Source organism: Notothenia rossii, assembly GCF_949606895.1.
Source record: "Notothenia rossii genome assembly, chromosome: 4".
Lineage (NCBI taxonomy): Eukaryota > Metazoa > Chordata > Actinopteri > Perciformes > Nototheniidae > Notothenia > Notothenia rossii.
In genome coordinates, this window is record NC_136902.1 from 73,679,047 (window position 1) to 73,706,388 (window position 27,342).

Below are 27,342 nucleotides of genomic sequence, written 5' to 3' on the forward strand. Positions count from 1 at the left end.
TTGTTAGTAAACTGCACGAGTCACAAACCAGGGGCATAGTTACCGATCAGCTGGCTAATGAGACGTGTACATGTCCTTCCTCCTCTACAGATACCTGCTTTCATTAACTTGATATGCAGGCAGGGTTACAACATCCGACCATAAGTGACTTCTGACCTTTAGGGTCAACAACTGTTGTTATGGTTGCTGTTGTCATGTGACCCTAAACTGTGGGTGTGCGCTTTCAGAGGGACAATATGTCCTCTTTTGAAGAAGGACCAACAGGATTTTATTCATAACATTACTTACTGAAATGAATTATGTCTCTTTCAAAACCCTAATTATCTTCAAATTAACAGTTCATTAATGTTTGAATTGAGCAGAGCAAATGTTCAAACTCACAAAGACTCGACTTTATTTCATGGATTTGGGAGATGCAACTGTTTTTATATAGGACTCTTTTATACAGTAAGCTCTGATGTGTTTGTAAATTGTTCATTTTAAAGGGTGCTACAGTACTACATTTTTAAGCCTCTCTGTTGGCCGCTTTCATGGCTTTAATCCAAGCTGCAGGCTAAACAATGGCACGGGTGCTTTTACACATATTGAATTAGGGCCCAGTCTGGGGAGGCATGTAAGAGAAACCTTCATTAGTTTGTATTCAAATTCAATAGACAAAGCATGTCTGAGGCATTCATTATGCAGAGCGGGTAGCAGTACCAGGGAGAGACTTACATAACACACTAGCCTTTTATTCTAACCCCTGTGCAGGAAGCATTCTCCGGTGACCCTAAGGCACCGCCTCTGACCTGCATCTGTGCAACATGCCACTCCATGTATCCTCACAACGTCCTAGTTACTATATGCTCCAATACTGAGTCCTTTTTAATTGTGTTCTCCAACTTTTGGAAAAAGCAGCATCAACACGTCATCCCAGCCAAAACAACATATGGTTACTTTCCCTCCAGCCTTCATTCCGCATATGAAGCCCATGACAAATATAATCATGGGGAGGAAAATGGTGTCTTTACTGCAATTTAATGTTGCGATTCATTCATGTTTTGAGTGGTTGTCTATAGGCAACATCCTTATTAAACAACCATTAAATATACTTGTGTGCCTCTAAGAAAGAGGTACAATACAACTTTACATGTCTTTGCTAGAACCTGCAATACAACAGATGGAGGAAGGAAAATAAAGACTCTCCGACAAAAGCGGCTCCAATAAATCAGAGCAAACTGACAGCAGAGCGCTCTCTAACAGCTTCTGCAGCTCCACTGGCAGAGGAAAGAAACACTGCTGGAACATCCGAGCAGAACATTGAGGATACACTGAGGACATGTTAAACTCATGTCTCACCAAAGCTGAACGGATCCTGCATACAAAAACACCTGCACCTGAATGTACTCTCCTTTCCATGCCCTGTCCAATGACCACTCGGCTGGCTACGCACTTACAAACATGCTCAGCAGGCTCATAGTCCCCCTGCTCACAATCCTCCCCTGTGGCTAATAATGAGGAATCTGGCAGAGACACACACTGATCAATTCAGAGTGCAGGTGGAATTAAACTCGCATCATTTTGTCAGAAAATGGAAATGATTATTGCCTGATCCATTAAAGTAAACCAATGCACTCATGAAACCACGGTGCTGCCAATATGCTGCAGAGATATCATTTGTGAGAAAACAGTTCACATTTTATGGTTCATAAAATAAATTAGCACGCCATGATTCTGTTTTTAAGCTGTGTTCGTTCTTGCTTTAGGGTTATTGTCACTTCCTTTGCATTCTCTTTCTCCTATGTGGAAAACTCGGAAGCTGATTTTTCTACAGCTCAGTAATTATATGCATATTTAAAATAATGCGTTTCACTGGCCTTTCTTTCTAGGTTAAAGTGTTACTACCATGACAGCACATTACTACTGATGCATACAAAGGTTGGTGCAACCATGTGTAAATCCCAGTTTTACACAAACATAGACATTACTGTCAGCTTGTGCTTGATGGAAACGGTTCTCCCTAACCTCCCACAGTGAGCAGGGATTCACAATATGGATTTCTTTCATCCGTTTAGAAAACCAATAATTACCGGTACCTGCTTCTTATGGCCAGTATCAATTTTCAAGTCTTTTGCACATGTGAATATAAGAGAGTTTAAGATGTAACAAGCTGAAATGGAGAATGTAATATTCTATAGATCTGCAAATAGACAGTACAATTATTAACAAACACAACGACCAGATCTGACTCTTCTTAATGTTGTTTTCTAGTACATACAAAGAGATATTGGATATGGTAATTGTGTTGTCTTTCTCTGAAACTAGGAAAAACGTTGTAAGTGACTGTGAAGGCACTCTAGTCAGTGTGCTTTAATTCTTCTTCTCTGCGTTAATTGGTGAAGATTAAAAGATGTATAGCGCCACCTACTGTATCGGAGTATATAGATGCTGCACTTGTTAAGCAAATGAGAGCGATTTGGCTTTTTGTTATCGACCGATAATTATACAGTATACAAAGTGTGATAGCGTTTTTCTTTTGGACCTTGTAATCATATGTGTTCTTATTGAGGAGATGTCAATATTGACTTTGAAATGGATTATGGTGATTGCTGGAAACAATTACCCTCTTTCAAAACTAGAGAATTTAAAGGCAAAGACGGGTTCACTTGATGTGCAGAGCTCCCTGCAATTTGAAAATAGCTTTTCTATTTAAAGAACCAAATGGTCCAAAAATATGTATTCATTTCTTGTCAAATGGTACGAAATTAGAAATAACAATGGCAAGCCTAACATTTGATCTTGCACCTGAAACGGTGATGAGCTGAAACACTTCGTGAGAGCACACATTTGCCTTCAAGAGGGATCTGTATTGTCCTCAAGTGCGGTACACTAAAATTAGAAAAGACAAAGTGGTGTTTTGCACCAATTTTCTCACTTCTAGAAGCATATATTTAATCGTAAAGTAGACAAGTACACTGCGCTTTCTCTTGCCAATGTTCACTTTCTTCCAGGAACACTCCCTGGCTCTGATACATGGGCTGAAAAGACATCTTTCATTTTCAATTGTATTCATTCATCTTTGGTCGTATAAATTACAGCTGTGAAGATATAATTAAGAATTTGCATCAGATCAAGTGAGATCTGGAGACGTGTGTGGGAGGAAAGACAGATTTGAGAAGAGTTTAAAATCAACCAAATCCGTCTAAAACAAAGCAGAAAATAGGTTGAAAAACTGCATGTAAGAATCACCTCTATAAGATATCAAGAAGATCAATCATAAGTCATATTTAAGCACGCAAACATTTGCATGGAAACAGGCTGAAGAATGGAAACCCAAATAAGTCAAATGAAAAGATAGTGACAGACAGGCCTGTTAGGCATCTGCATCTTTCTCAGGGTTCATACTCTCCGTGACCCTGATTTGATCAAGAATGTTGATCTGCATCCATCCAGAATTCAATTAGATTCCTCTGACATGAAAGATGGATGGGTGTAGGAAAAAGTCATGCATTTAGAATACCTTGTGCTGCTCGGGCCGAGTCCATGATGCCTGCAGAAAACAGAGACACAACCACAAACAAAAGGCAGAGCAATTCTTAGAAGGTAACTCTTATCCAGGAAAAGCTGGGATGCTGCACATTGCATGCAAGTAATGAGTGTCCAGTTTATTTGTCGGTATATTAACTGTCCCTGAGCTGAAAGTCTGAAGATACAATAAAAGCTATTAGCTACTGAAGCAGCCTGTTATGTCACAACAGGAGTTTATTCTTTAAAAAGGGGGATTTGGGGGGATTTTTCTACAGTGTTTTATATTTCTGTACTGCACGGTGAAACGAGACATTTTCCAACCCCCAGAGGAGTACGTGTATTGGCATCACGATAACGGAAATGCTCACAGATAAGAAGGTTATTAGTTTATCAGGAAAAGGTGAATCCATTACGCTGCACAACAGAGATATGTCAGCCCTTTTGTTCGAGGTAGTACAGCAATTATCAGCTCACAATCCATTTTAGAGGGGAGAAGAAATAATGAGGATATCAAATCCAATAAAACATATTTTTCCCTATCACTGTTGTGTATTTGTGCATAAAAAGCCTTTCCTACGCTGAGGAACAAGAGATAGTAGTCATCAGGGCTTGCTGTGTTTCTCATGAGCAATGAGTGGAGTAAAAGAAGCAATTTAGTTTCAGCTCTTTCTGCACCCCGCGTGACACCTGGAAATAAATCTCTGCCGACAGGTGGCCAGCCTCAAATGTCCCGCTATGAATGTTAACAGTTGTACTACTGTCTGAAATAAAGTGCTTTTTTGTGTGCCTTGATTGTATTTCAAGGCTGAAATAGACAACAACGTGATTTGAATAACTCAAGTTTCATTGTTTCAAAAACGAGCTGATAGCACGTCTCCCTGTCAGTGGATATTTATTGATGTTAACATTTTCTGTTCTGTATTATAAGAAAGGATGTTATTATATAATAGAATTATGAAATGCCTCTCCATTACATCATGTAGTCACAAAAGTACCACAAGGCTATTTAACTCAATGTGTGACTTGGATCAATTAACATTGTATCAAGTAATTTAGAGTTCCTTAAAGGGGACTTCAAATAACAAGGACGCCCTTAATAAAATAAGTGATTGTCATAATCGTGTTGGTCATATCTCACACTCCACTGAATACAGAATGAATTCACATCATTACACATCAAATCAAACCTCTGGGTAACAAACAAATACAATAACTGTTCTAGTCAACATGCCACGTCAAGTTAAATCACAACCACACCGAAAAGCTGAACCCCACAATGCGAAAAGCTTTTCGGGAAGCATGCTCTATGGATTTCTACAGACGCTAAAGAGAAAATGTTAAGCATGACAATGGGATGTGATGGCTCGCATAGCGGAAGAAGTGTTGAAGCGTATCAGGCAAAAATGATAAACAGCTATTTCATCAGGTGCAACTGGAAGAAAATGTCAAGTAAACCAAAACAATCAGCAGGAATAATTGAAGGGGGCAAAACAGTGAATCAAACCATCAATTTTAAATCATAATCATAATCCATCTGGCGGCTTTTCAATAACACAAAGAACATATGGTGTGCTAGAATTCCCTGACTAACCTGCTTCACCTTCTACTGTGAAAAGAGAGCAGGTGAAAAGAGTAGACGATGAAATACTTATTGGACAAATCATATGCAGAGCCCACGGTGCGAGTCTAATTTCTGCGTGCTCCTAAGAGCATTGTTAAGTCCTCTACTGTCACAGTAAAACACACTGCACTGCACATCATGACAAACAGCAGTTGGCTGCATATCACCACAGTGCCGAGAAAGAGCGGTGGTCCAATTAAAACAGGCAGCTTAATAGGCTGGAACATTGCCACCTTATCCACACACACACACACACACACACACACACACACACACACACACACACACACACACACACACACACACACACACACACACACACACACACACACACACACACACACACACACACACACACACACACACACACACACACACACACACACACACACACACACACACACACACACACACACACACACACACACACACACACACACACACACACACACACACACACACACACACACACACACACACACACACACACACACACACACACACACAACGCTCAAGCAGTAAGTGAGCGGACAAGTACTGCCGTCATATCTGTGACAGGTGTTTGCTTAAGACAAAAGGACAAATCAACAGCAGCAAATGCACGCGGGCAAAGCGGAAGACACCAAAACAAAGTCACTCCTGCAAGCTTAACACTCAGAACAATATAATGACGGCTCCCACAGGACTTATCATTTCACCAGCACATTGTTATTCCCTTCCATAGAAAATCATCCCTGCCTTTTGTTCTGACATGGATTGTAAATTCAGCGTGAAGAGGGCAAGAAGGAGACATACTAACAGAATGCACTGTATGTACAGAGAGCTGCTGGGTGATGCCTGACTGAAAGGGATGACTATGCATATTGTCATGGCCCTGTGTCATTTACTGCAGAGCTCACAGCCTCTGCCAGCACATCACAGAAAACTGCGTTTTAGTGAAGAAAGCCTTACATCACCGCGCTACTGGGCGACTGTGGGCTGCTGTAAATGAGTGGTCTTTTGTGTGTGGAGAAAACAATGCTCTGTCTGCACTGGCACGCTATGTTTAAAGCATTCCTGTTTCAGACGCCTTGCCACACCACATTAATTACACATTTTCTTTAAGCATCTCATTACTTGTTAAATAATCATGAGCTTCCTTTCTAACTGGCCTTCTGGATGTTACACAGAGCAGGCCTTAAAAGCAGATGTGTGTCCTGAGACTTGTATTTTTGAACAAAACAACGCTAACAGTCATAAAGTGCCATCACCAAATCCTCACTGTAATGTGCTCTCAAGTTCAACTCAACAACTTCTTTAACTCCTTCAAACTTGAAATGTCCTCTGATAATTACAGCTTTGAAACTCAAGTAGAATGTTCAATATTTATTCTAATAAGGCAAACATTCATTATGTAGATATTGATAATGTACAAAGCGTGGATAAATACCTCATTTACATTTTCAGTTATTAAGCAAACACACTTATCGACAATGACTTCCAGCAAATGCATTGAAAGACTGAAACAACCTCACGTAGAGTTGGTTAAAGTTTAAAAGCTTTATTAATAGCGGAATAAACAAAAACAAAACTGTTCTCAGATAAGTGTCAATTTGCAACCGTAAGTGATGAACACTTTTTGAATTTGCTCCTTTCCTCCTGTCTGTCATAATGAACAGTACCATTGCTTTTCTGTATTGTATGATACACCCTAAATCTTCTTCAGTTATAGAACAAAGCTTTTGTGTCAAAACTGAACATTTGGTGACGAAGCTTATTCAGAATGAATCCGTCTCTCTGCACGTTAACCTTTAAGACATGAGACCAATAAAAGGAAACCAAGTCAAACATACCCAGACAAGATTTCAAACGGACAGTGCATGTCTTATCACAGAATATAAGATGACACATTGGTTTCTTACATGTATTCTCTAATCCTGATCTTTTTTGCTGTACAGTCATTTCATATCCTGTGCGTCAGGGAAAGAGACCATCTGCCGCGCTACGAGTATAGTTCCAACATGAACAATGAGGATAACATAATTAAAACCTTCACCTTTATTCTTCTTATGTTCACATGTAGGAGAAACTTCCTTTTCAGGCTTTATTCTAGCTTTCTGATGTTTCATTTCTGAAGCTTTTTTTCTAAATTGGTATCGTTCTTATTATATTCAGACTGAGTATTGAACCATGAAATTAGTTTAGTTGCCTCAAAAATGTGATATGTTAATAACTGAGCCACAGTATAAGGCATATCTTCACTTAAGTGATGAAACTGCTACCTGTCTTAATGTACAGCAACAATTATGAAGTGGACTATTTATTAAAATGACCAAAAAAGTTAAGAATTGTATGGGAATAAAATGTATTTTTGCATAAAAACAAACTCAGTGTCCTAGATGCACTGCATTATTGAAGAACTGACCAGCTAGGGAGCCGAAGAACGGAAAACACATTCAAATTAATTATGATAAAAACCCTTCACTGCAACACTTAAAGGTTGGTAAAAAAACAAAACAGCTGCCTTTTTTTTTTTAAGTCAACATGTCCACCCCAAACGAATGTTGTTTCATTGTCACTCCATCCTCGATGAAATACAGCTGTTATGATGATGACAGATAGCATGACAGACGGACATCGGATGAACAAACAGAACAAGACAGTTGAACAATTAGCAGCCGTCCCAGCATGCATCTATTAGAGCCCCGTTAGGGAAGTCATTTTCCTGGCTGATGATCAGAACTAGAAGGAAAACAAATCTTTGCTCTACTGTCAGTCAGTAAGGCTGCTAATAATTTCTTTGACGACGGCTGTAGAAAGATGCCACGGGTCACTAAACATACTGCAGTCTAAAGCGCAAAACATACAGCCACCGAGGCATGTTACATGACATGTGTCACGTGACATGCCATGGTGCTGCACGTCAACAGGGCTACAAGGGGCAGAAATTGAGGGCAGGATGATATGTTTTGTAGTTGCCTGTTTCTTTGTTTTTAACAGACAGCATCTGTGTGTTATTTACTCATTTGAGTCCATCTTCACACCTACAGTACAGCAAAGCCTGCCAGGCGAAGTGTTTTCAAGACATATAAAGTTAGGATGCAGAGCCCTGAGGAGGCTCTCCTCTTAGATTATGACAACCACCAAAGAAGTCGCTAGCAAAAGAGGAAGCGCATCAAAAAAGACATCTACACTGGATAATAGGACGAGGTGTAACTGGGCTCTGCGTTTAGTGTAGCCTCACCACTGTGTGTGTGGGTTTACACAGAAGAAAATAGGCCTGTCGTGACGTGCGTCATATGGTGGTAGCGTGTTTTGCACTCAAAGTGATGCTTCACTCAAAACCTATTTTTGAATATCAAACACTCAGCCCTGTAGGCTCGTAGATGGCACAGTGGCTGCAGCCTGCTTGAAATCCTGTCAATTGCAATGGATTCCAATAGCAACTCGTTTTCACTTGGATAAATGCCCAATAAAGCTCTTATCGAAGCACAATCCACTTCTGCACTGGCCAACTTTATCATCAGTACTCTAAAAACACTTGTGTGTTGGTCTGCAGGGTGTGTTTGATGCTCAAAGGATTTTAGGTGGAGCACTTTAACCCTTTCAAGGTATACTGAGATGAATGTTAGACAATCTACAGTACTATGGAGATGACAGACAGACTGAGCTCGGCTTTAATCCTCATGCTGTGATGTAAAGTTTGAAATGATCAGGCAACAGCGACACAGAAATGGCGTATGTCGTTTATACAGTTGTTAACTACATTGTCATGTGATCTCATGAGATAAGCTCCACACACTTGCTATCACGAGATCAGTGTGACATCTTTCAGGATATATTTGGGAGGCATGCAGCAGTCGAATCAATTCCATGAACTCTGATGAGATCATTCCTTGGGGCTTTCAAGAAACAGCTGGGTAATTTTAAATAAAAAAAGAGGATGATTTGATTAGACTAAGGGTTTTTGTCAGATGTGGAGGCATACTTTGCAACACTACTCCAGTACATTTCTATGCCACGCGGATTTCCTACCTGATAGATCCTGTTTAGATGTGCCTGTAGGAAGAAAATGTACTGCATGTAATGGACTGGATCCAGAATTCCTCCATGAACTACAGGTTACCTCTGAAGCTGAGAGGTAATGAGGGGGGAATGCTACGACCTCGAAAGAGGAGGTCATGAGGGAGATATATGAACAGAATAATCAGGTATTCATTGCTTCTGATGGTTTGCACATGGGATGATGTAGAAGGCATTACCAAAAGGGAATTGTATCAAGGACGTAACGGTTACTAAAGAAGTTGGCTCAAAACAAATGTAAAAGATGACCGCAGAATATCCATAAATAAACATACTAAACACTTTTCAATCCCCAGCATGAGCCGAATAATGAGAATGGGGATTGAAAATGCTAAACCAACACTTCATCATCCAAGTGCTAGCAAATACTTTACAACTAGAAGCGCACATAGTTTAATTTTTTATCTCAAATTGCCGGCTTTTTTGGGTTATAATTGGGTTTCTGATGCAGATTCTCTTGACATTTGGGAAAACTCATTGGGTTACTCCACATTACTGTAGCTAATGACATGAGATCCTCTGGGCCATCTAGAAGGAGCTGCTAATTTAAGAGGACTAATCAGCATTTCGTAATCTTGTTGAGGAAACTGCTGAAGTCCCCCACCTGCGCACAATCAATACCTCTTGAATTTAGGTTAAAGGTATTCAATTCGTCTCCTTGGGACACCGATGTCCTGCAGGCTCGTGTTCCTCCCTGGTGATTAGCAGTCAATGTTTTCCCAATTATACATCACAGTCCAATGCATTATAAAAGGTACTATAGTTAAGTCAGTGCAGAACATGTGTTTCCTTTTGTAGCATATATTCAAACTTAACAATATGAAAGTAAAATAAATGTTATAAATGTATTTGAAAGTTCATTATTTTCTAAACTCAATACACCTCTTTCTTCTGGCATTTATTTGATTTGTTAGCATTTAACAAGTGGTATAGTATCTTATTTCCCTAGTGTGTACATGTTACTATTGAAAAATCATAATTTCAGAGATTCTTTAAAGTATGCAACTGGGAAACAAATAATATCAACGTATTTAGCACCAAGTGTTGTTCATTAACTCCAGGAGGAAAAGATTTTGCAGGACATCGGCCCTAAAGGAGCAGAACTGATTACTTAAGATTAAGATATTGAGATATGGACATCAATACAGCTTTTATGACATTACCTGCTCTCCTTCAGTGAAGACGCGCTCACCGAAACCCCAGCTGATGGTGGGAGTGGGGTCTCCCAACGCCTCGCAGGTCAGAGTTACCTGCTCCTCCATCTCAGAAGTGCTCTTGTCCATGATGTACGTGATCTTAGGCTTTACTGTAAACACAGACAAAAAGTAGTCACAATGACACTATCATACAAAGACAAGCCAGGTGGTTTGGCAGCAAGTACAAGGATGCGTGATGAATTGAAAGGAAGGAGGAGGATCAGAAGCTGAAGGGGGGATTTGAATGGCAAAAAAATTGTATTTTCTTTTCAAGTCTCAACAGTGGCAAAGCTGCGATTACAGTGTTTGGATCCAAACTTGAATTCATGTAAACATTTCTTGAGCCTATCTCAAAGGAGCCGGTCTTCATTTTGTGTTTCCTTTTGAGAGAACTGTCACGTTATAGCACACCTGAGCTACTGTAACCTGAAAGCACAGCATGTTGCAAACAATGTGGCGTGTGCAGAGCGAAGCAAATTCAAGTGCTCCTCCTGAAGCGAGAGGGTGAGCATCACTCTGTGCTTTCACTTCTATCCACCTCAGAAAGGTAAACTGCATGGATTGAGCAATGCACTTTAAAATGTTAGCCCATTCAATAGAGTAAATGCTGTATAACTTACAACATTCACCATAATTGTAACTTTCCTTTGAATGCCTTCGTCTCAAGTGATATTTATAAAAGAAAAGAAAAAGCTATGCTATATAAACAAACTTTTCTCCAAAACTAAGATGAGTTCCGAGCTCTTTGGGGCCCAGACGTTATCAGAATTTAAAATGTTATGTAAAGCAAATGGTGTTGGGAGGTTGTTTGCATGAGTTGCCTGCTCTCTCAATCAATGTGATCAAAACACACCCACCCAGACCAGATGGGTTTTGAGTGTTAAAACTCTTGATAAATAACACTTAGAGAGTAATTAAATATTCAGTGTAATTTATCTTTAGATGGCATAATACAGGACTTTCTGTGATGGACCTTCAGCAGCACAAAGCCAAAAGAGAAAGCCAAAGCCTGACCGGGGGACACGGGGGAGTTCAAGGGGAGAGACAGGAGGCAAAGATACTGCATGAGGCACATTTGAGTTCAAATGCTTCCACCTATCTCCATTATCCCACAGAAGTCACATTTAACACATAGCTGGGTAAAAAGAATATTAAGTATCGAAAGAAGTTACTCTAAATGCACCGAAAACCCTAAAACACAAGGCAGTCACTCCAAAGAGGATTTGAATAACATGAGGAAATAATAGTACTAGAAATAGTTTATTGTGGCTGTAAATATAAATCAGGTTGGGGTGAAAATGACCCACGGACACACTCCGGGTAAGATTATAGTCAGTGACTAGTAACTTTAAAATGAGTTTGAGTTAGGCTGAGGAATGCTCTAACATTACCCTTTATTGTTGCTTATTTATGAAGAAATTAGGAATATGTCGTATTTCAGACCACATTTAAGCCCGCGTCACACTGTCCCGAAATTGACACCCGATGGACACACGAATATGGAATTGTGAATTTCGCACGAAGATGGCCCAGAACCACACACAAAGGCAACATTTACATTACATTTAAGACCTACAACTGCCACGAAAGTAACAAACATGATTATGTTAAAGCACTATGATACTGTACTGATATTTTCGTTTTCTCCGTAATGTTGTTTCCATAGCAACAACAACTTCCTGTCAACTCACATTCAAAATAATATATTATATCCTTTTCAGTTTCACAGAACACAAATTGGGTTATTTACATAATATGTTTACATGATTTTGTTGTGCAATAAAACAACCAGATCGACATACGATAAAGGAAAAGTTCAAATTCAGCTCTGATCGTAACAACATCGGGACATTCGTGAGGGCATCTTAAGCCATCGTATGACCGCCGGTGGAGTTTCTCAGGCTCCGGCAGCAACTTCGTGAGCGGTGGCAAAATCTTTGGCATGCCAAAGCATTGCCGAAGGACCTTGTGAAGGTTCATTTTCATCACGTTGAGGCGCATCCCATAGTGAGACATCGAACGGAGTGTTATGAATAAGAACTCCACCGGCGGTCATACGATGGCTTAAGATGCCCTCACGAATGGCCCGATGTTGCTACGATCAGAGCCGAATTTGAACATTTCCTTTATCGTGTGTCCATCGGGTTTCAATTTCGGGACAGTGTGACAGAGGCTTTAAGGGGCTTTAAAGGCCAATTGTGCACCATGCATCTGTGTTTTATATGAAGATATATCTGATCACACTTGGTGTTGACAGGTACTAAACATTTCAGAACTCCAATCAGCATACAGTAGGGGAGAAACACAAATGAACACAGCTTTCATATTCAGATGTGGCAGGGTACTAGGAAAAGCAAGATTACATCTTTTCCTACTTTGATGTAAGTAGACCAGAGCTTTGTGAGTGCTAGAAAATCTTCGAGTTAATGAGCTAAATAGCGCTAAAGAGGTAAACACTGTGCTTTGAAGGCTGTCTTGAGTAATTTGATGGTTATCGTTTAGCTCTAAAAAAAAAAAACACCTCCGTTGTGTGGGAACCAGATAACTCAAAGTACATTTAATTGGCTAAATGCACTGATATTGTGGTGTTGTTATTTAAACTATGGTTGTTACCTGACGAAATAAAAACAGTAATAACAACCTAGTGGGCAAAAGGGAAGAAGAAAGAAAAATACTTCATAGATTTCAGATGATCTTATCCCACTTGGCCAGTTCTCAGGATCCTAAGCATCCTCTATACATGAAACAACCACAACCCACACTGAAACAACACCTCATGTAGTATCCCTTTGAAAAGAGACACATAACCATACTATTGTTCTTCCCCCACCTACGTACTGTCGTACTTATTCCCACACACTTGGAACATTTGATATTGTCACTTTAGTTCATGTATGGGTGTATATGTAGCGTCTTACCAAACACTCTCAGACTGAGTTCCTGGTCGCTCTCCCCAGCCTTATTCTTGGCGATGCAGGTGTACTCTCCTTCATCCAGCTTAATTATTTCCATTAATGTCATTTCTGAGCCGTCCTCATTAAAGCTGTACTTCTCTCCAGCCTCCAGGACCACATTGTTCCTGTGAAAAACATAAGGGCTTATCTATCCACACAACAACACACATCATTTCTAAACGTGCACCATTTAAAATGTTCCTAATCATGACCCTTACATCTTTTGAACAGAAATGTGTAGTTTTTATACATATACTGTATATAGAATTTATGCCGTCAAATGACATTAAAGATGAAGTGGGTAAGTAGAAGTGCAGTGAAGAAAAAAAGAACCGCTGAAATCAATGTTTTTCTTTTGACATTTGGTGTTAAGAGAACATTCAAACAGAAAAGTGTGTTTTTTCATGTTGTCACAGTGTAGTCAGTGTGAACTGTTTGTCCCCGTTGGCTACAATGTAAAGGAGATAATGTTCCCTGGCCTCAAACTGTCTGCGATCTCTCGTTCTGGCTTTCAAAACAGCTCTTTTAACAAGTAGCAGGTGCTCGAGCTGCACAAGTATAAAAAATGATTTCCAGGGTGACTAAATACTTAAAAAAGCAGACAGTAGCTCTTTGGCTGTTTGCACTTTTTGCCTCCCCCAGTCTTAGTCGTCTGTACACGCCTAACAGCTGTCTATGAGACGAGAGAAACAGGAACAGTTTAACAAAGCAGGAAGCTATCAATGGCTGCATTCAGACACACAGAATAGTGGCTATTGATGACATTCCAGTCTTCAGGTTTCACTGTTTACGTGCACCTTTTATACTCTTTGATTAAGTATCCCATTGCAATGAATAAACCAGTAAGTACCATATCCCTAATATCCTAGAGTTTCCACAGCAGAGGGTGTGTTACTGTGTGGACATTTAGCTGACAGTGTGCAGCCTAAAGTATATAAGATAAGATCATAAGATAAGAGGTACTTTATTGATCCCAAATTGAGACCTTTTTGCGTTGCAGCAGCATAAAAAACACAAAACCAAAACAAGGCTTTGCACAAAAGTAGAAATTAAAGAGTAGAAATAAAAGATACTAGAATTGAAACATTTCAAAATAGAATTAAAACAGCATTAAAAAGTAGAAAATCTACAGTAGACTGTGAAGATAAAACATCTATAAACTCTGACAATTAAACACTATTGAGGACTTTAGACACAATATAATGCAGGATATTATTTACATCAAGATTGTAGGGAATGGAATATTAAATTAAATATAAATGTAAAATGTACAGTGTGTAATATATATTTCCGGTTCTGTAATATCATTTTCTTCACATCCTTTTATAATATATAATAAAGTTCCCAACATTTCATACATTGTCAATCCTTCCGCTCACATCCGTAACCTTGGCATCATCCTCGACCCCACCCTCACTTTCCTCCCTCACGTCAACCAGGTCACAAAAAACGCTTTCTTCCATTTAAAGAACATCGCACACAACAGACCCTCCCTCTCATCGACCGCTGCTGAAACTCTGATCCATGCCTTTATAACATCCCGACTGGATTACTGCAACAGCATACTTTTTGGATCACCGGCATTCACACAAAAAAAACTTCAAAAATTCATCAGGTACGAAAAAGGTGACAAGGATCCGAGACCCCGGCTCCCCCACCCCACGGAATGACAGAGGATTTTAGCAGTCAGAACAACTAAAGCAGCAGTGTTAATAATAACAGAAACGCCAAAGAGTCACTTAATAGAAATATATAAAAGCATTTATTTTAATTGTGTAGCAGTCAGTTTATAATTTTGGCAGCACTGTTGAGCATTTTGAAAATGTATTTTCAGGCCTCTGCGCAAGGCTTAAGTCTTTTTATCTTTATAGCCACATGGTGTAAAGTAACCAAGTTCATAAACTCAAGTACTATACTTGGGCACAATTTTGAGATACTTGTACTATATTTAAGTATTTCAATGTTTTGCTACTTTGTTCTTCTACTCCACTACAGTTCAGAGGTACATGGTGTACTTCTACTCCACTCCATGTATGTAATACCTTTAGTTACTTTACAGATGTGGATGAATGATGTGAAATATAATCAAGTGTTAAATCAGACTTTAGTTCCACCTGGAGTAAATCCACAAGCTACCCTGCAGTATACAAAGTCATTCAAACTAGCTGCACCTTTAGCAGCTTTGAGAACACTTTCATGATCAATCATTATAAAACATATCATATCTATTATTCTAAAATGGACCAATCTGCACAATGACTACTTTTACTGTCGCTACTTTCACTATATTTTGATGAGAATACTTTTCTACTTTTATTTGAGGAACATTTTGAATGCAGGACTTTTATTGTAACAGAGTATTCCTACACTCTGGGACTATTACTTTTAGTCAAGTACAAGATCTGAGTACTTCTACTTTTACTCAAGTACAAGACCTGAGTACTTCTACTTTTACTCTAGTACAAGATCTGTGTGCTTCTACTTTTACTCAAGTACAAGATTTGAGTACTTCTACTTTTACTCTAGTACAAGATCTGTGTGCTTCTACTTTTACTCTAGTACAAGATCTGTGTGCTTCTACTTTTACTCAGGTACAAGATCTGAGTACTTCTACTTTTACTCAAGTACAAGACCTGAGTACTTCTACTTTTACTCAAGTACAAGATCTGTGTGCTTCTACTTTTACTCAAGTACAAGACCTGAGTGCTTCTACTTTTACTCAAGTACAAGACCTGAGTACTTCTACTTTTACTCTAGTACAAGATCTGAGTACTTTTACTTTGACTCTAGTACAAGACCTGAGTACTTCTACTTTTACTCAAGTACAAGACCTGAGTGCTTCTACTTTTACTCAAGTACAAGACCTGAGTGCTTCTACTTTTACTCAAGTACAAGACCTGAGTACTTCTACTTTTACTCTAGTACAAGATCTGAGTACTTCTACTTTGACTCTAGTACAAGACCTGAGTACTTCTACTTTTACTCAAGTACAAGACCTGAGTGCTTCTACTTTTACTCAAGTACAAGACCTGAGTGCTTCTACTTTTACTCTAGTACAATACCTGAGTACTTCTACTTTTACTCAAGTACAAGACCTGAGTACTTCTACTTTTACTCAAGTACAAGACCTGAGTACTTCTACTTTTACTCTAGTACAAGACCTGAGTACTTCTACTTTTACTCAAGTACAAGACCTGAGTACTTCTACTTTTACTCTAGTACAAGACCTGAGTACTTCTACTTTTACTCTAGTACAAGACCTGAGTACTTCTACTTTGACTCTAGTACAAGATCTGTGTGCTTCTACTTTTACTCTAGTACAAGATCTGAGTACTTCTACTTTTATTCTAGTACAAGATCTGAGTCCTTTACTTTTACTCAAGTACACTATATATATATATATATAGATATACTTATACCACCTCTGTTTATAGCCTATGAAAAAAACTATTAGAAATAGAAGGCTAAAGCTAACGTTAGCAGATAGTGATAATGTATGCTAGCTAGCTAGCTCAACGATTCCTTAAATCAGGGGTTCCCAAAGTGGGGGGTGTCGCGAGACCCCGAGTGGGGGTCGCGAGATGATTACAAAATAAAAAAGGAAAATTAAAAAAAAAAAGATTTATAAACATTTTTTTTTTAAATAATTTTTCTTTTTAAATTATTATTAATAATAACATTTGCATAGACATTTTCAGGGACGGACTAGCCATCTGTATAATTTCCCCGCAACGAGGCTCCCCCTTTGACAATCCACTAGCGCAGTGTTTCTCAAACTTTTTTTTCACCCCCCCTGAAAAGTTTGGGAACCCCTGCCTTAAATAATATTGCCACAGAAAAACTTTTCAGTTCACATCACGCTCTGCCGCTCCGACAGGGAGCTCTGCTCTGAACACCTGAACGGCCCGTTCTAACAGCTGTTCACCAGCGGTCCAGTCTGTGCCACAGTGACTCCGGACCACACAGTTAATATTAATGAACGCACCCGTAGGTAATGTAGCTGCTGAAGCTAGACCATCATCTCGGAGCAGAGCAGCCTTATTATACATCCATGAGCAGAGCCGACAGCCAGGAAGACTCGAGCACACAAGCTCGAACTTCATTATAATATATAAAAAAAGAACACAGTGCGTGTCATGATGGCACATAACAGCTCACAACCGCAGATTACTCCGGGTCCCAGACCCCAAAAATATTTTTATTGCAGATCTACATGAATCACACAAACGACCTATTTTGGATTCAAAACGGCGAATTTCGCCGAAAGGTGACAAATTTGCATCACTGCACTTTCAAAGCCCTCAACAACATTGCCCCCCCCCCCCCTACCTCTGTGACCTCATCCAACGACACACCCCCACCGGTCGCCTCAGGTCTGCTGAAGCTGACCTACTGCAGCCCATCAGGACAAAGCTCCGGACCTGGGGTGACAGGGCCTTCGCAGCAGCCTCCCCCACACTCCGGAACTCCCTCCCCAACCACGTCAGATCCGCCAACACTCTCACATCATTCAAACAATCCCTCCAAACTCACCTTTTCACTATTGCCTTCAACTCCTAATCAACTAACCCCTTGCCCTTATTCCACCTAGCTTAGCACTTTCTACTTTTGTTGTTATTTTGTTTTTACTTGCTTGTAAGCGCTTTGAGCACCAGGAAAAGCGTTTAATAAATATAATGTATTATTATTATTATATAAATGATGCAGAGTAATTAAGGTTACGAATGACTGATGATGAGTGGAACCAAACTTTTCCTTCCGTCCTGCCAATATTGTTGTTTACATTATGAGGGTCATGTCCCAGCCTCTGACAGTCTGCTGCAGTGCATTTGTCTCTCCAGTTAGCAGCAGAGTTTTACCTTGTCCATGTCACCATGGGTTCAGGATAGCCATCAACAGCACAAGTCAGCATGGCGGGCTGCCCGACATCTGCTGTAGCATTCACCTCTGACTGCCATACCCTGATGGTCGGGAGCACTGAGGCACACAGAGATGGATACATAATGAAAAAGACAGAATGAAAAATATATTGGCAGATACAGAAGCAGGTAGCAACATAGATAAAAAGCAGGGGGTTGGAGACAGAAGCTGTGACAAATTCAGAGCACTTATTTTAGGCGTCATTTGCTCGGCTCAGAAGTTGCTGGAAAACAGACTTCATTTGCATGGAACATCTTTGATGAACGGTTGCTCAGGGCAACTGTTTCCCCATTGATGCTGGGCCTCTAAGGACATACAGCTTGTTTAAGCGTCATTGGACACCTGTCACACAAAAATATGCACACAGGAAAAAACAGAAAGGAGGAAAAAGTGGCGAGGGGCTGCTTACCGTTCACTACGACCTTGATGATCCGCAGATCAATCTCGCCGCGGGACATGAGGCGACCCTCGCAGGTGTATAAGCCCTCATCAGTCTTCTTTATGCCGCGGATTTGAAGGTGATTGTTGCTCAGTAACTTAAAGCGAACTGAAAGAAAGCAGAACATAAAAGGCATTGTTAGATGTGTCATTATATTTGGCATGTTTAAAAGAGGAACGATTTGATATAAAGAACATTGTCATCGGAATTAGTTTAAATTCACTTTGATATATCTGGCTGACAACATCTTAACACTGATGTATGATTTATTTAATAATATCTCTGCTTTATTATTACAGATTAATGTTGACTTTTTGAATTTTCATCTAGCTGTCTCGAAATATGCAATACTTCTGTCTGTCTGGGGGATACTTTTACATAGAAAACTGCTCTATTTCGAAACGGATTATATGTCATTTCCACTCCTTCAAACTCATATGTAAGCAAGCCCCCAAACTCTTTTCACCAGCTCCAGAAAAGCAGGAATATGACCCAAAAGAGCTCTCTAACTTGGGGATGAAAAGTGAACCCAACACATTTAATCATGTAGTAATTCAAAATACTGTTACAACCCACACATGAGCTCGCGTTATTATTTTCCAGTGAGCAGAACCAACAATACCTAACACATGATGATATTGCTCTGTGTCACAGGTGAATAACAGAGTATGCGCTGGATTTTCAAATTCCAAACCAAATTAATTTTTCTTTCAGAGCACAGGATCAACCCTGGAGGAGAAGGGCAACAGACGCAGGGCACGGACAATTTCAAGTCTCTAATGTCGGCAAATCTGCATAACTGTAATAGCTTGCTGTGTCTCGAGGTTGTATTTTGACTAGCCTTCTTGTTTTCATAGTTGTACATACTAATTACAATAAATTAGTCCCATTTTGAGGTCAGACTTTTATTTTAAAATATGCTTCATGATAGTTGTCATTAGCCTCCATTACATTACTTTAAAGCTACATTTTGCACATGTTCTGAGCAGATTACAGTTGATATGTGTGTCTCTGTAGTTGGTGTAAAGAAGTGGAATTATTTGCTGAATGATTTAAAGGGCTTTAAGAAAAATGTTTATGTTTAAGAAAATGTTTAAAGAAAGCGTAATTAGACAGGATGAAGCTGACTTTTGATTGTGTTCTGGTTTTATGCTTCAGTATTTGTAAGTAACTGTGACTGAAAAACTATTCCCATTATTTGACTTTTTAATGGTTATTTCATTTTTTTCTAAGAAGGGGCAGGTCAAATGAGATTTTCTTAATATATATATTATAATATATTTCTTATAAATGAAAAAAAACAGTATAAGTGGACATGTTTTGTTTTAAAATAACTGCCATGTGTGGAATAGGCAAGGCACGTTTATTTATAGAGCACCTTTCAACACAAGGCAATTCAAAGTGCTTTACAAAAAATGAAAGACATTAAGAAAATGGCATTTCAAATCAGTCATTAAAAAGAAAATAAACAAATAAATATGGGTGTGATAATACATCAAAATGATATAACTTTGATTCTTCATATTACAGATTTTAAATCATATGCAAACCATTTAGCAAATTACACCATGTAATCTAAATTTCCAAAAATATTTAGAACATTCATTAAATAATGTTTGTCAAACCTTAAAGACTTGAACCACAGCAGCTGAACACCAAATCTTGTTGAATAGAAGAATGATCCCCTTTGCTGTTCAGGGAGCTCTTACCATCTTTTTCCATGTGTATCTTTGCTCCTTTATACTTCCAGAAGACAGTGGGGAGGGGCGAGCTGACGACGTCACAGATAAGGTTGGCCTGGTCTCCTTCGTTAAACTCTTGGGGTGACGGTGCGTTTGTGAAGGTGATTTTTTCTGGAATATGAGAGGAAAAACACGTTTTTACTCGTATTTATTTGATCTCCTTTTAAGGATGACTGTTGTGAAGAACACTTTTGTATTCAATTATACAGATATAGGAAATTAGCTTTGAATGTCTTTTCAACTAGCGATAGAAAATCTTATATGATAAATAAATAGCCACTTTTTTTATTTTCCTGAAAACAAAAATGACTGGAGAAGTACTTGGCAATTTGACATATCAATTCTCTTCTCAGCATATAACATTATTTTACAACCAAACTTTATTTTTGTAAAACGGTGAAGAGGACTTTCTTACATCAAGTTCCTGTCAGACAGTTTATGAGTTACCATAGCTACAGCATTTCTTATCAACAGTAATTAAAAAAAAAACACTAACTGGTTAATGAAGAGCTTGGCATGGTGATAATGTTTCCTTACAAACTAGACTGACAGGAAAAGATACAGAATAACGATAAGCCTCCCGCCTATAAGCTACAGTATCTCATCAAAGCTCATCATATCAAAACGTTCTCAGCCAGTGTGCAGTTCACGTGAGCGACACGTTGTAATGTAAACAAAATCAGACCTAAAACAGTAGCTTTATAAAAAAAGAAAAGTGCCTCTACAAACTGCTGCCATGCTTCCAGAGGTGGCAGAAGTTGTCATGTGTATACGGTATCTGCTCTGAAGATATCAGTATATTGATTATTTTAAATGTGTTAGGGTTTGATTTCTGAAGTTTCCGTTTGAAGTGCTTCACATCTAAAAGAACAACTTTTCCTTCTTAAAAAACTATTTTTCAATTCACATTTACTGAGCCAAGAAAAATTTAAATTACAAACTGAAACTGCAATCTTATTTTGCAATAGACTGTATATTGATTTTAATATGCAATATCCACATGGCTGACCACTTGTAATAACAGGAAAAGTTGTGTTTGGCAAAGGATTTCATCTCTTATAGACATTTGCTGATGCTTGGCATTCATGGAAAATAAAAGCCATTACTCACAAGAACTGCACAACAGACAGGATCATTAAGCAGCCCTCTAATGGTCTTCCGACCGTTTATTGAACTGATGAAAAATCCCCCCTCACTTGAAAAGAGAAAGAGTAATGTGCTGCCCTTGAGCAGTCAATAAAATACTACGAGTTCAATAGACAGGACTTGTTTCTTCTTCTGTGTTCTTGCCACTCAATAATTTGTTGAGTGCATGGGGTGAGGAAAATACTTACGGAAGATTTTCACTTTGACAGTTGCCTCTGCCTGCTTGTCTCCGTTGGTAGCGACACACTTGTATGTCCCTGCATGTTCAGTCCCAGCTTTGTAGAGTGTGAGAGTGGATGACTCATCGTTACGGCTCACAGTTACGTCTGGTCTGTTCGGCTCTATCCTGTCCCCATTTGGTCCGAACCATTCTATCTGCCTGGCGACGCCTTCGACTGAGAGCACAGTGAGGAGAAGTTATAAAACTGTTATCTAACATCAGAAAGTCAGCAGTGCCCACTGGCTGTACATTGTTGTGTATGCTCCTGCATGGACTCAAACAGGTGTTTTTAGCTCTTTATAAACATAAAAGTCAAATAACTAAAAACCATACATCCATTTTTTGCCTTGACCAGATGGTGAGGACGATAGGAAACGCAGGATATTAGCAAGATATCAAGGTGGTAATTGTAACACAAGAATATGCAGCGGCATTCCCTTTTTCTACTTAAGTAAAACTTGTTTTTGAGTTGGGAAGCCTAACAGCTTGAGAAAAAAAAACTGCTCTATAGTGTGGTGGTTAAGCAGAGAAAACGTCTGTATGGCTGGGCAGACAGCAGCGAGATGAACAGGCGGTTGCTGGGGTAGATATTCTCTTTCAATATTCATCTTTGGGCTATTTGCAGCCGCCTCACCTCACCAATATCCCTGAAGCTCGGTAGACGGTACCAATGACGTTCTGGGAAGGTAGGGGGTCTCATGTAAATAAGGGGGATCATTTATAAAGATTAATAACATGTATGCTAGAGATGTGGCGATTGGCTCTGAGGCCATCCAATCCACATTAACATATAAATCATCCATTCAGCACCCAAAGAGGAATTATTTTCTCCAATTTAGAGACCTGCTCTGGCACGGACGCTGCACCTCTAACGGGTCCTGGGGGATGTGAGGGCGAGACTGTCTGCTGAATCGCGACTGAGCAGACACTATAAAGTTTAAAATATGGTCACAGATCTGTGGATAAACCGTGCTGTCTGTGGTAATTGCAATACGCACACCACTTACCCTAGTATCCTTAACAATCAGGATGTACAAATGATTTTTTTAATATGGCTTTGTAATGTGTTTATACAATAATAATACTAGTGCTTGGAAATGTTAAGTACTTGTACTTCATGTTTAATTATTTGTATTTTGTCTACGTAATAGTTATCTATGTTGCAAATATACAAAGTAGGACAACTGTTTTGGTTTAAGAAAAATTCATTTGAAATATGACGAAACTTTTTCATTAAATAAGATTATAAACAAAAGAAAAACACATTTTCCTTTTGGCATTTTGTATGCTTTCCTCTTCTTTTCTTCTATCACTGTAAGCTCTACAGTATCTTTAGAATATGTATGATGTATGTAAAATGTGACATGTTGGATGCAGGTGTGTGTTTACCGTGTGAGAGTTTAGTGAACTTACCTTCACACATGAAGAACTTGGACTCTCCGAGACTAATCTCTCCATGAGTGGGTACGATCTGCACTTCCAGTGAAACTTTAAACGAGAAAACACAAAATCAGACACTTAATTAGCAACACAATAAATGAAGCACGAAATACAGTATAGACATTATTACAGTGTGCCATCGAAAGGCAAGGAAGGAATTAGCTACCTGCAGGCGATCAGTGCTACAAGAGCAGTTTCATTTCCTACACGATCAGCCAATTACTGATAAGAGTATTATGTTGGCCTGACACTTGGAGTTTCATTATATATCTTTACTCCTCACAGTCACAAGCTGATTTGTATTCTTATTTGATTATATTACACCAGCTAGAGACCACTGTGAGTCAAATTTTGTTGAATTTATTTTGGTATTAAATATTTCATTTAAAGTGAACAGTTGGTACAAGTAGTAAATGTCAAACTTTAAACCGACAATCAGCCGATTAGAGGAAATTGAAGAATCAAGCTGTGATTAATTTCCTACAGGAAGCCCAAAAATCAGGATCACATCTGTTAAACTACATTTGGGAAAAGGCAGCAGGTACTTGGAGCCAGTGGAGAGCAAAGCATGCACATCAAGAAAAATTGACCTTGTTAGTTTTAGCACCAGCTGCAATATTACCAGAACCCCCCCCCCCCAACATTTCCTGTTCCTTTTTAGCCAGCAGTGTTCCTGTCTTTTAGAGAGAATAACATCCAGCCAGCACTGCAATTATTCAGTCAACACTCAGCAGGGGGTACGAACCAGTGATGTGCTGCCAATGTACATGAGAGAAAAAACATTTAGGATGCTTAAAAAACTCTTAGAAATCATGCTTTCTGTCTAACAAGATAAACGCAGCGCGCCTCCCAGAGCCTTCATTTCATAAAAGACCGGAAGGAAAAGACAGATTTGTGACACAGAAGTAATGCCTGAAACATCTCTGTGCTTCGCTAGAACAAAGCTTCACTTGTTTCCTGCAGAATCAGCAGTCAAGGATTCCTGTGGTGTGACTAAGAAGTGTGACTAAATGAGCCCAAAACACATCAAACTTAATCAGCCAGAGTGACCACAGCTAGTTAGAAATGGCAAACAAAATATTATTGCAGAGCTCAAGTTAAGGAAACTATGGCCCGGGGACCAAATCCGGTCCGCGGACCATTTTGAATCGGCCCTCAGCAAATTCTAAAAGTATAATGGAATATGGCCCACAAATTAGATTAGAAAGAACTTTATTAATCCTGAAAGACATTCTTTTTGCCAGGTTGCTCCAAAATTACAATACAGATGATAAAGATACATCTTAATAAAAGTATGCAATATACAATAGCTCAATATACTATATACAACGTTTTAAAGTAATGTATTACAATGCCCCAGTGGAGAATAGGTATAGCAGCCTGTGAAAGTGACAAGTCATTGGTGACAAGCAGTGTTTCCACCAGACCAGGGCTGAGAGGGCATCCACCCCGAGGGCAGGGGGTGTGACGTTGCGTTGTGTCACGTGACTTTAATTTTGAATTGAGCCGTCCCTTATAGATACTATCTCTTTACGTATGCACACACACCATTTTGAATTGCGCCGTCCCTTATACTATCTCTTTACGTCTCCCTGCCGACAGGGACACCCCTCCTGGCATAGTCCTTGGAAGATGCGGCAGTATTTTGTTTTTTTTCGTCACAGGAACGCGCTTTGCTGGCCGCGAAAAGAATCCCACCAGACTCCTTTGCCCCTCCAACAGCGGGATGTCCTTGTCCTTTTTCCTTTTCGTCATTTCAAGCGATACAAGCTCTCTATCTTCTCTCAAATTGTTTATTTTTTTGGAAGCCCTCGGCTCAAGTTCAAAATTACGCCAAGACGCCTCCCTGGCGGAAACGCTACTGACAAGTCATATTGCACATTCAAGTAAAATACTAAATATCAAAGAACAAAAACAGCTAATTTCTCATCGTACTAAATAAATTAGGTTAAATATTAAATATAAAAACTGCAAATGTTATGAGATTATGACATTAACCTAATATCGCACATGGTGTTATAGTTTAATTATCCTTCCTGCAGAAGGAGGAGGAGTTATAAAGTTTGATGGCCACAGGAAGAAAACACCTCCTGTGGCGTTCTGTGGTGCTCCTCGGTGCTCGCAGTCTACTGCTAAAGGTGCTCTGATATGCCTCCAGAGTGGCATGCACGGGATGAGAGTTATTGTCCATGATGCTGAGCAGTTTCCTCAGCATCCTCCTATCTGACACCTCTAGCAAAGGGTATGAACCTTCATCCAATCAGAGCAGCAGTGTTTGGTAGAAACTGAATGCAGGCTTTTTAAATGGCTGTCGTTTGCACTATCTGCTGTCAGATCATCCTCATTTTAGTCAATTTAACAAAAGCTATTTTATTGGCATGACAGCTATTCGGTTGGATTATTCTTAAATAAGTCAATTTGTTTCATTTTTTTCAGTAGGGTTTGATAGAGTGAAAGAACATGAAAACCAGGCGTCAATTAATATTTTTTCTCAAATGAACTGCTTACTAAAACAATGGTATGGTAATTTTCAAGCTAAGGATTTTGTATTGGATTAAGGAAACAAGTGTGGTTTGTAGTCAAGTAGTCAAATAAACAGGCACCTGCACAGTATGGTGATGATGATTGTTCAAGTTCAGCACATTCTTTTAATAAAGCCCATTATCACATTGTCCGAAAACGGTCTACAGTTTTTTTTTTACCAAAATTCCACTATGTATGTAATAAACACTCAGTTACCAGTTTATATTGTACACATAGCTGATACTAACACCCATCTTTGAATGTAGCCTTCATTTTGAGTTCAACAACACATCTGTAATCTTCATGGCTGCATCTTTGTGCAGTTGGAATCGCAGTGACATAATGTGTCGAATGAAGACATGGCAAAGTACTAGAGATGTCCCGATCCGATCACGTGATCGGGGATCGGAGCCGCTCACGTGATTTTCAAAAGATCGGAATCGGGAGAGAAAAAATCGGGGATCGGGATATTTTTTTTTTTTTTTTTAAATACTTTTTTTTAAATGTTGTATTCAATGTTACACAACTAAAATGACCATGTTCAAGTCTTAAAGTCATCCTGAGGCCTTAGTTTTGGTTTCAAATTACAGAACATCATGTATGTGTTGCTTCTTTGGGGCTTGTTTTCATAGACCTGGTTGCTTATTTCTCTCAAATCTGGCAACAGAGTGGGCAGGGTGCAGTGTCTAATTGTAGCAGTAAGCTAACGAGTACTGAAAGCTTTATTTTGTTTTGATCCAATGCTGCACAACTGAACTGATCCAATGCTGCTGTGAAAGAAAGAAGCTATATCCATGTCGGATAGAATATCCAATTTAAATAAAAAAATAACCTTAAGGGACAACTTGAATGCTTTTTTTCTCTTAATGCATTGCATAAAGTTCGGATCAGGAAAAATCGGTATTGGCAAATTGTCAAAATCAAATGATTGGAATCGGATCGGGAGCAAAAAAAGGTGATCGGGACATCCCTACAAAGTACTCTTAACAACCTGAGTCCCTGCTACAGTTGCAAGAGCTACCTTTGCCATAATCACACACACACACACACACACACACACACACACACACACACACACACACACACGCACGCGCACGCACGCACGCACACACACACACGGTTAGAGCATTACCTGTGTCTCGTCAGCGTCTGGTAATTACAACACCTCACAGTAACATTCTAACTGCACCACAACCTGCAGCCTCCAAAATGACCATAAAGTGGAATCAGACCTTCCCTAAAACATTTCCAACAAAACGGAACATCATGACATTTATGAAAGTGGGATTGATTGCAAGGCCTTTGCATTGCGTTTTAGCTGGTTGCCCCCTCACTCACAAAGTCTACAGTATATTCCCTATATAATTGGCTTAAAAAGCAGGGAAAAAACCTTTTAAGCATTGAGACGTCATGAAATGTTCATCTCAAATGTTCACCTGAAGTCAGGCAGCAGTCAGCCACGTTGTGAAACCTGTCAGTAAACTTCACAGGATTGTATTTTCTATATTAAAACCAACAATGCAAAACATTCTCATATCCTGAAAGCAAGCTGACGTTGAAAAGAATGACGGT

At 39.3% G+C, this 27,342-nt stretch overlaps 1 protein-coding gene across 10 annotated transcripts in view; it reads right to left on the reverse strand.

The window, feature by feature from the left end:
* Window positions 1–27,342, reverse strand: part of ncam1b (neural cell adhesion molecule 1b) — a 75,713-nt gene that overhangs the window by 20,333 nt on the left and 28,038 nt on the right. For 7 of the 10 annotated variants that reach the window (XM_079677314.1, XM_079677313.1, XM_079677311.1 and 4 more), the window contains exons 2-10: window positions 23,221–23,295; window positions 21,776–21,982; window positions 20,409–20,552; window positions 18,670–18,807; window positions 18,200–18,317; window positions 13,305–13,465; window positions 10,354–10,496; window positions 9,143–9,166; window positions 3,500–3,529 (exon numbers count right to left, since the gene is read on the reverse strand). In XM_079677314.1, the coding sequence (XP_079533440.1) occupies window positions 3,500–3,529; window positions 9,143–9,166; window positions 10,354–10,496; window positions 13,305–13,465; window positions 18,200–18,317; window positions 18,670–18,807; window positions 20,409–20,552; window positions 21,776–21,982; window positions 23,221–23,295 (1,040 nt within the window). The remainder of the gene's footprint in view (window positions 1–3,499; window positions 3,530–9,142; window positions 9,167–10,353; window positions 10,497–13,304; window positions 13,466–18,199; window positions 18,318–18,669; window positions 18,808–20,408; window positions 20,553–21,775; window positions 21,983–23,220; window positions 23,296–27,342) is intronic. The other 3 variants (XM_079677310.1, XM_079677312.1, XM_079677315.1) reach the window with 2 other exon arrangements.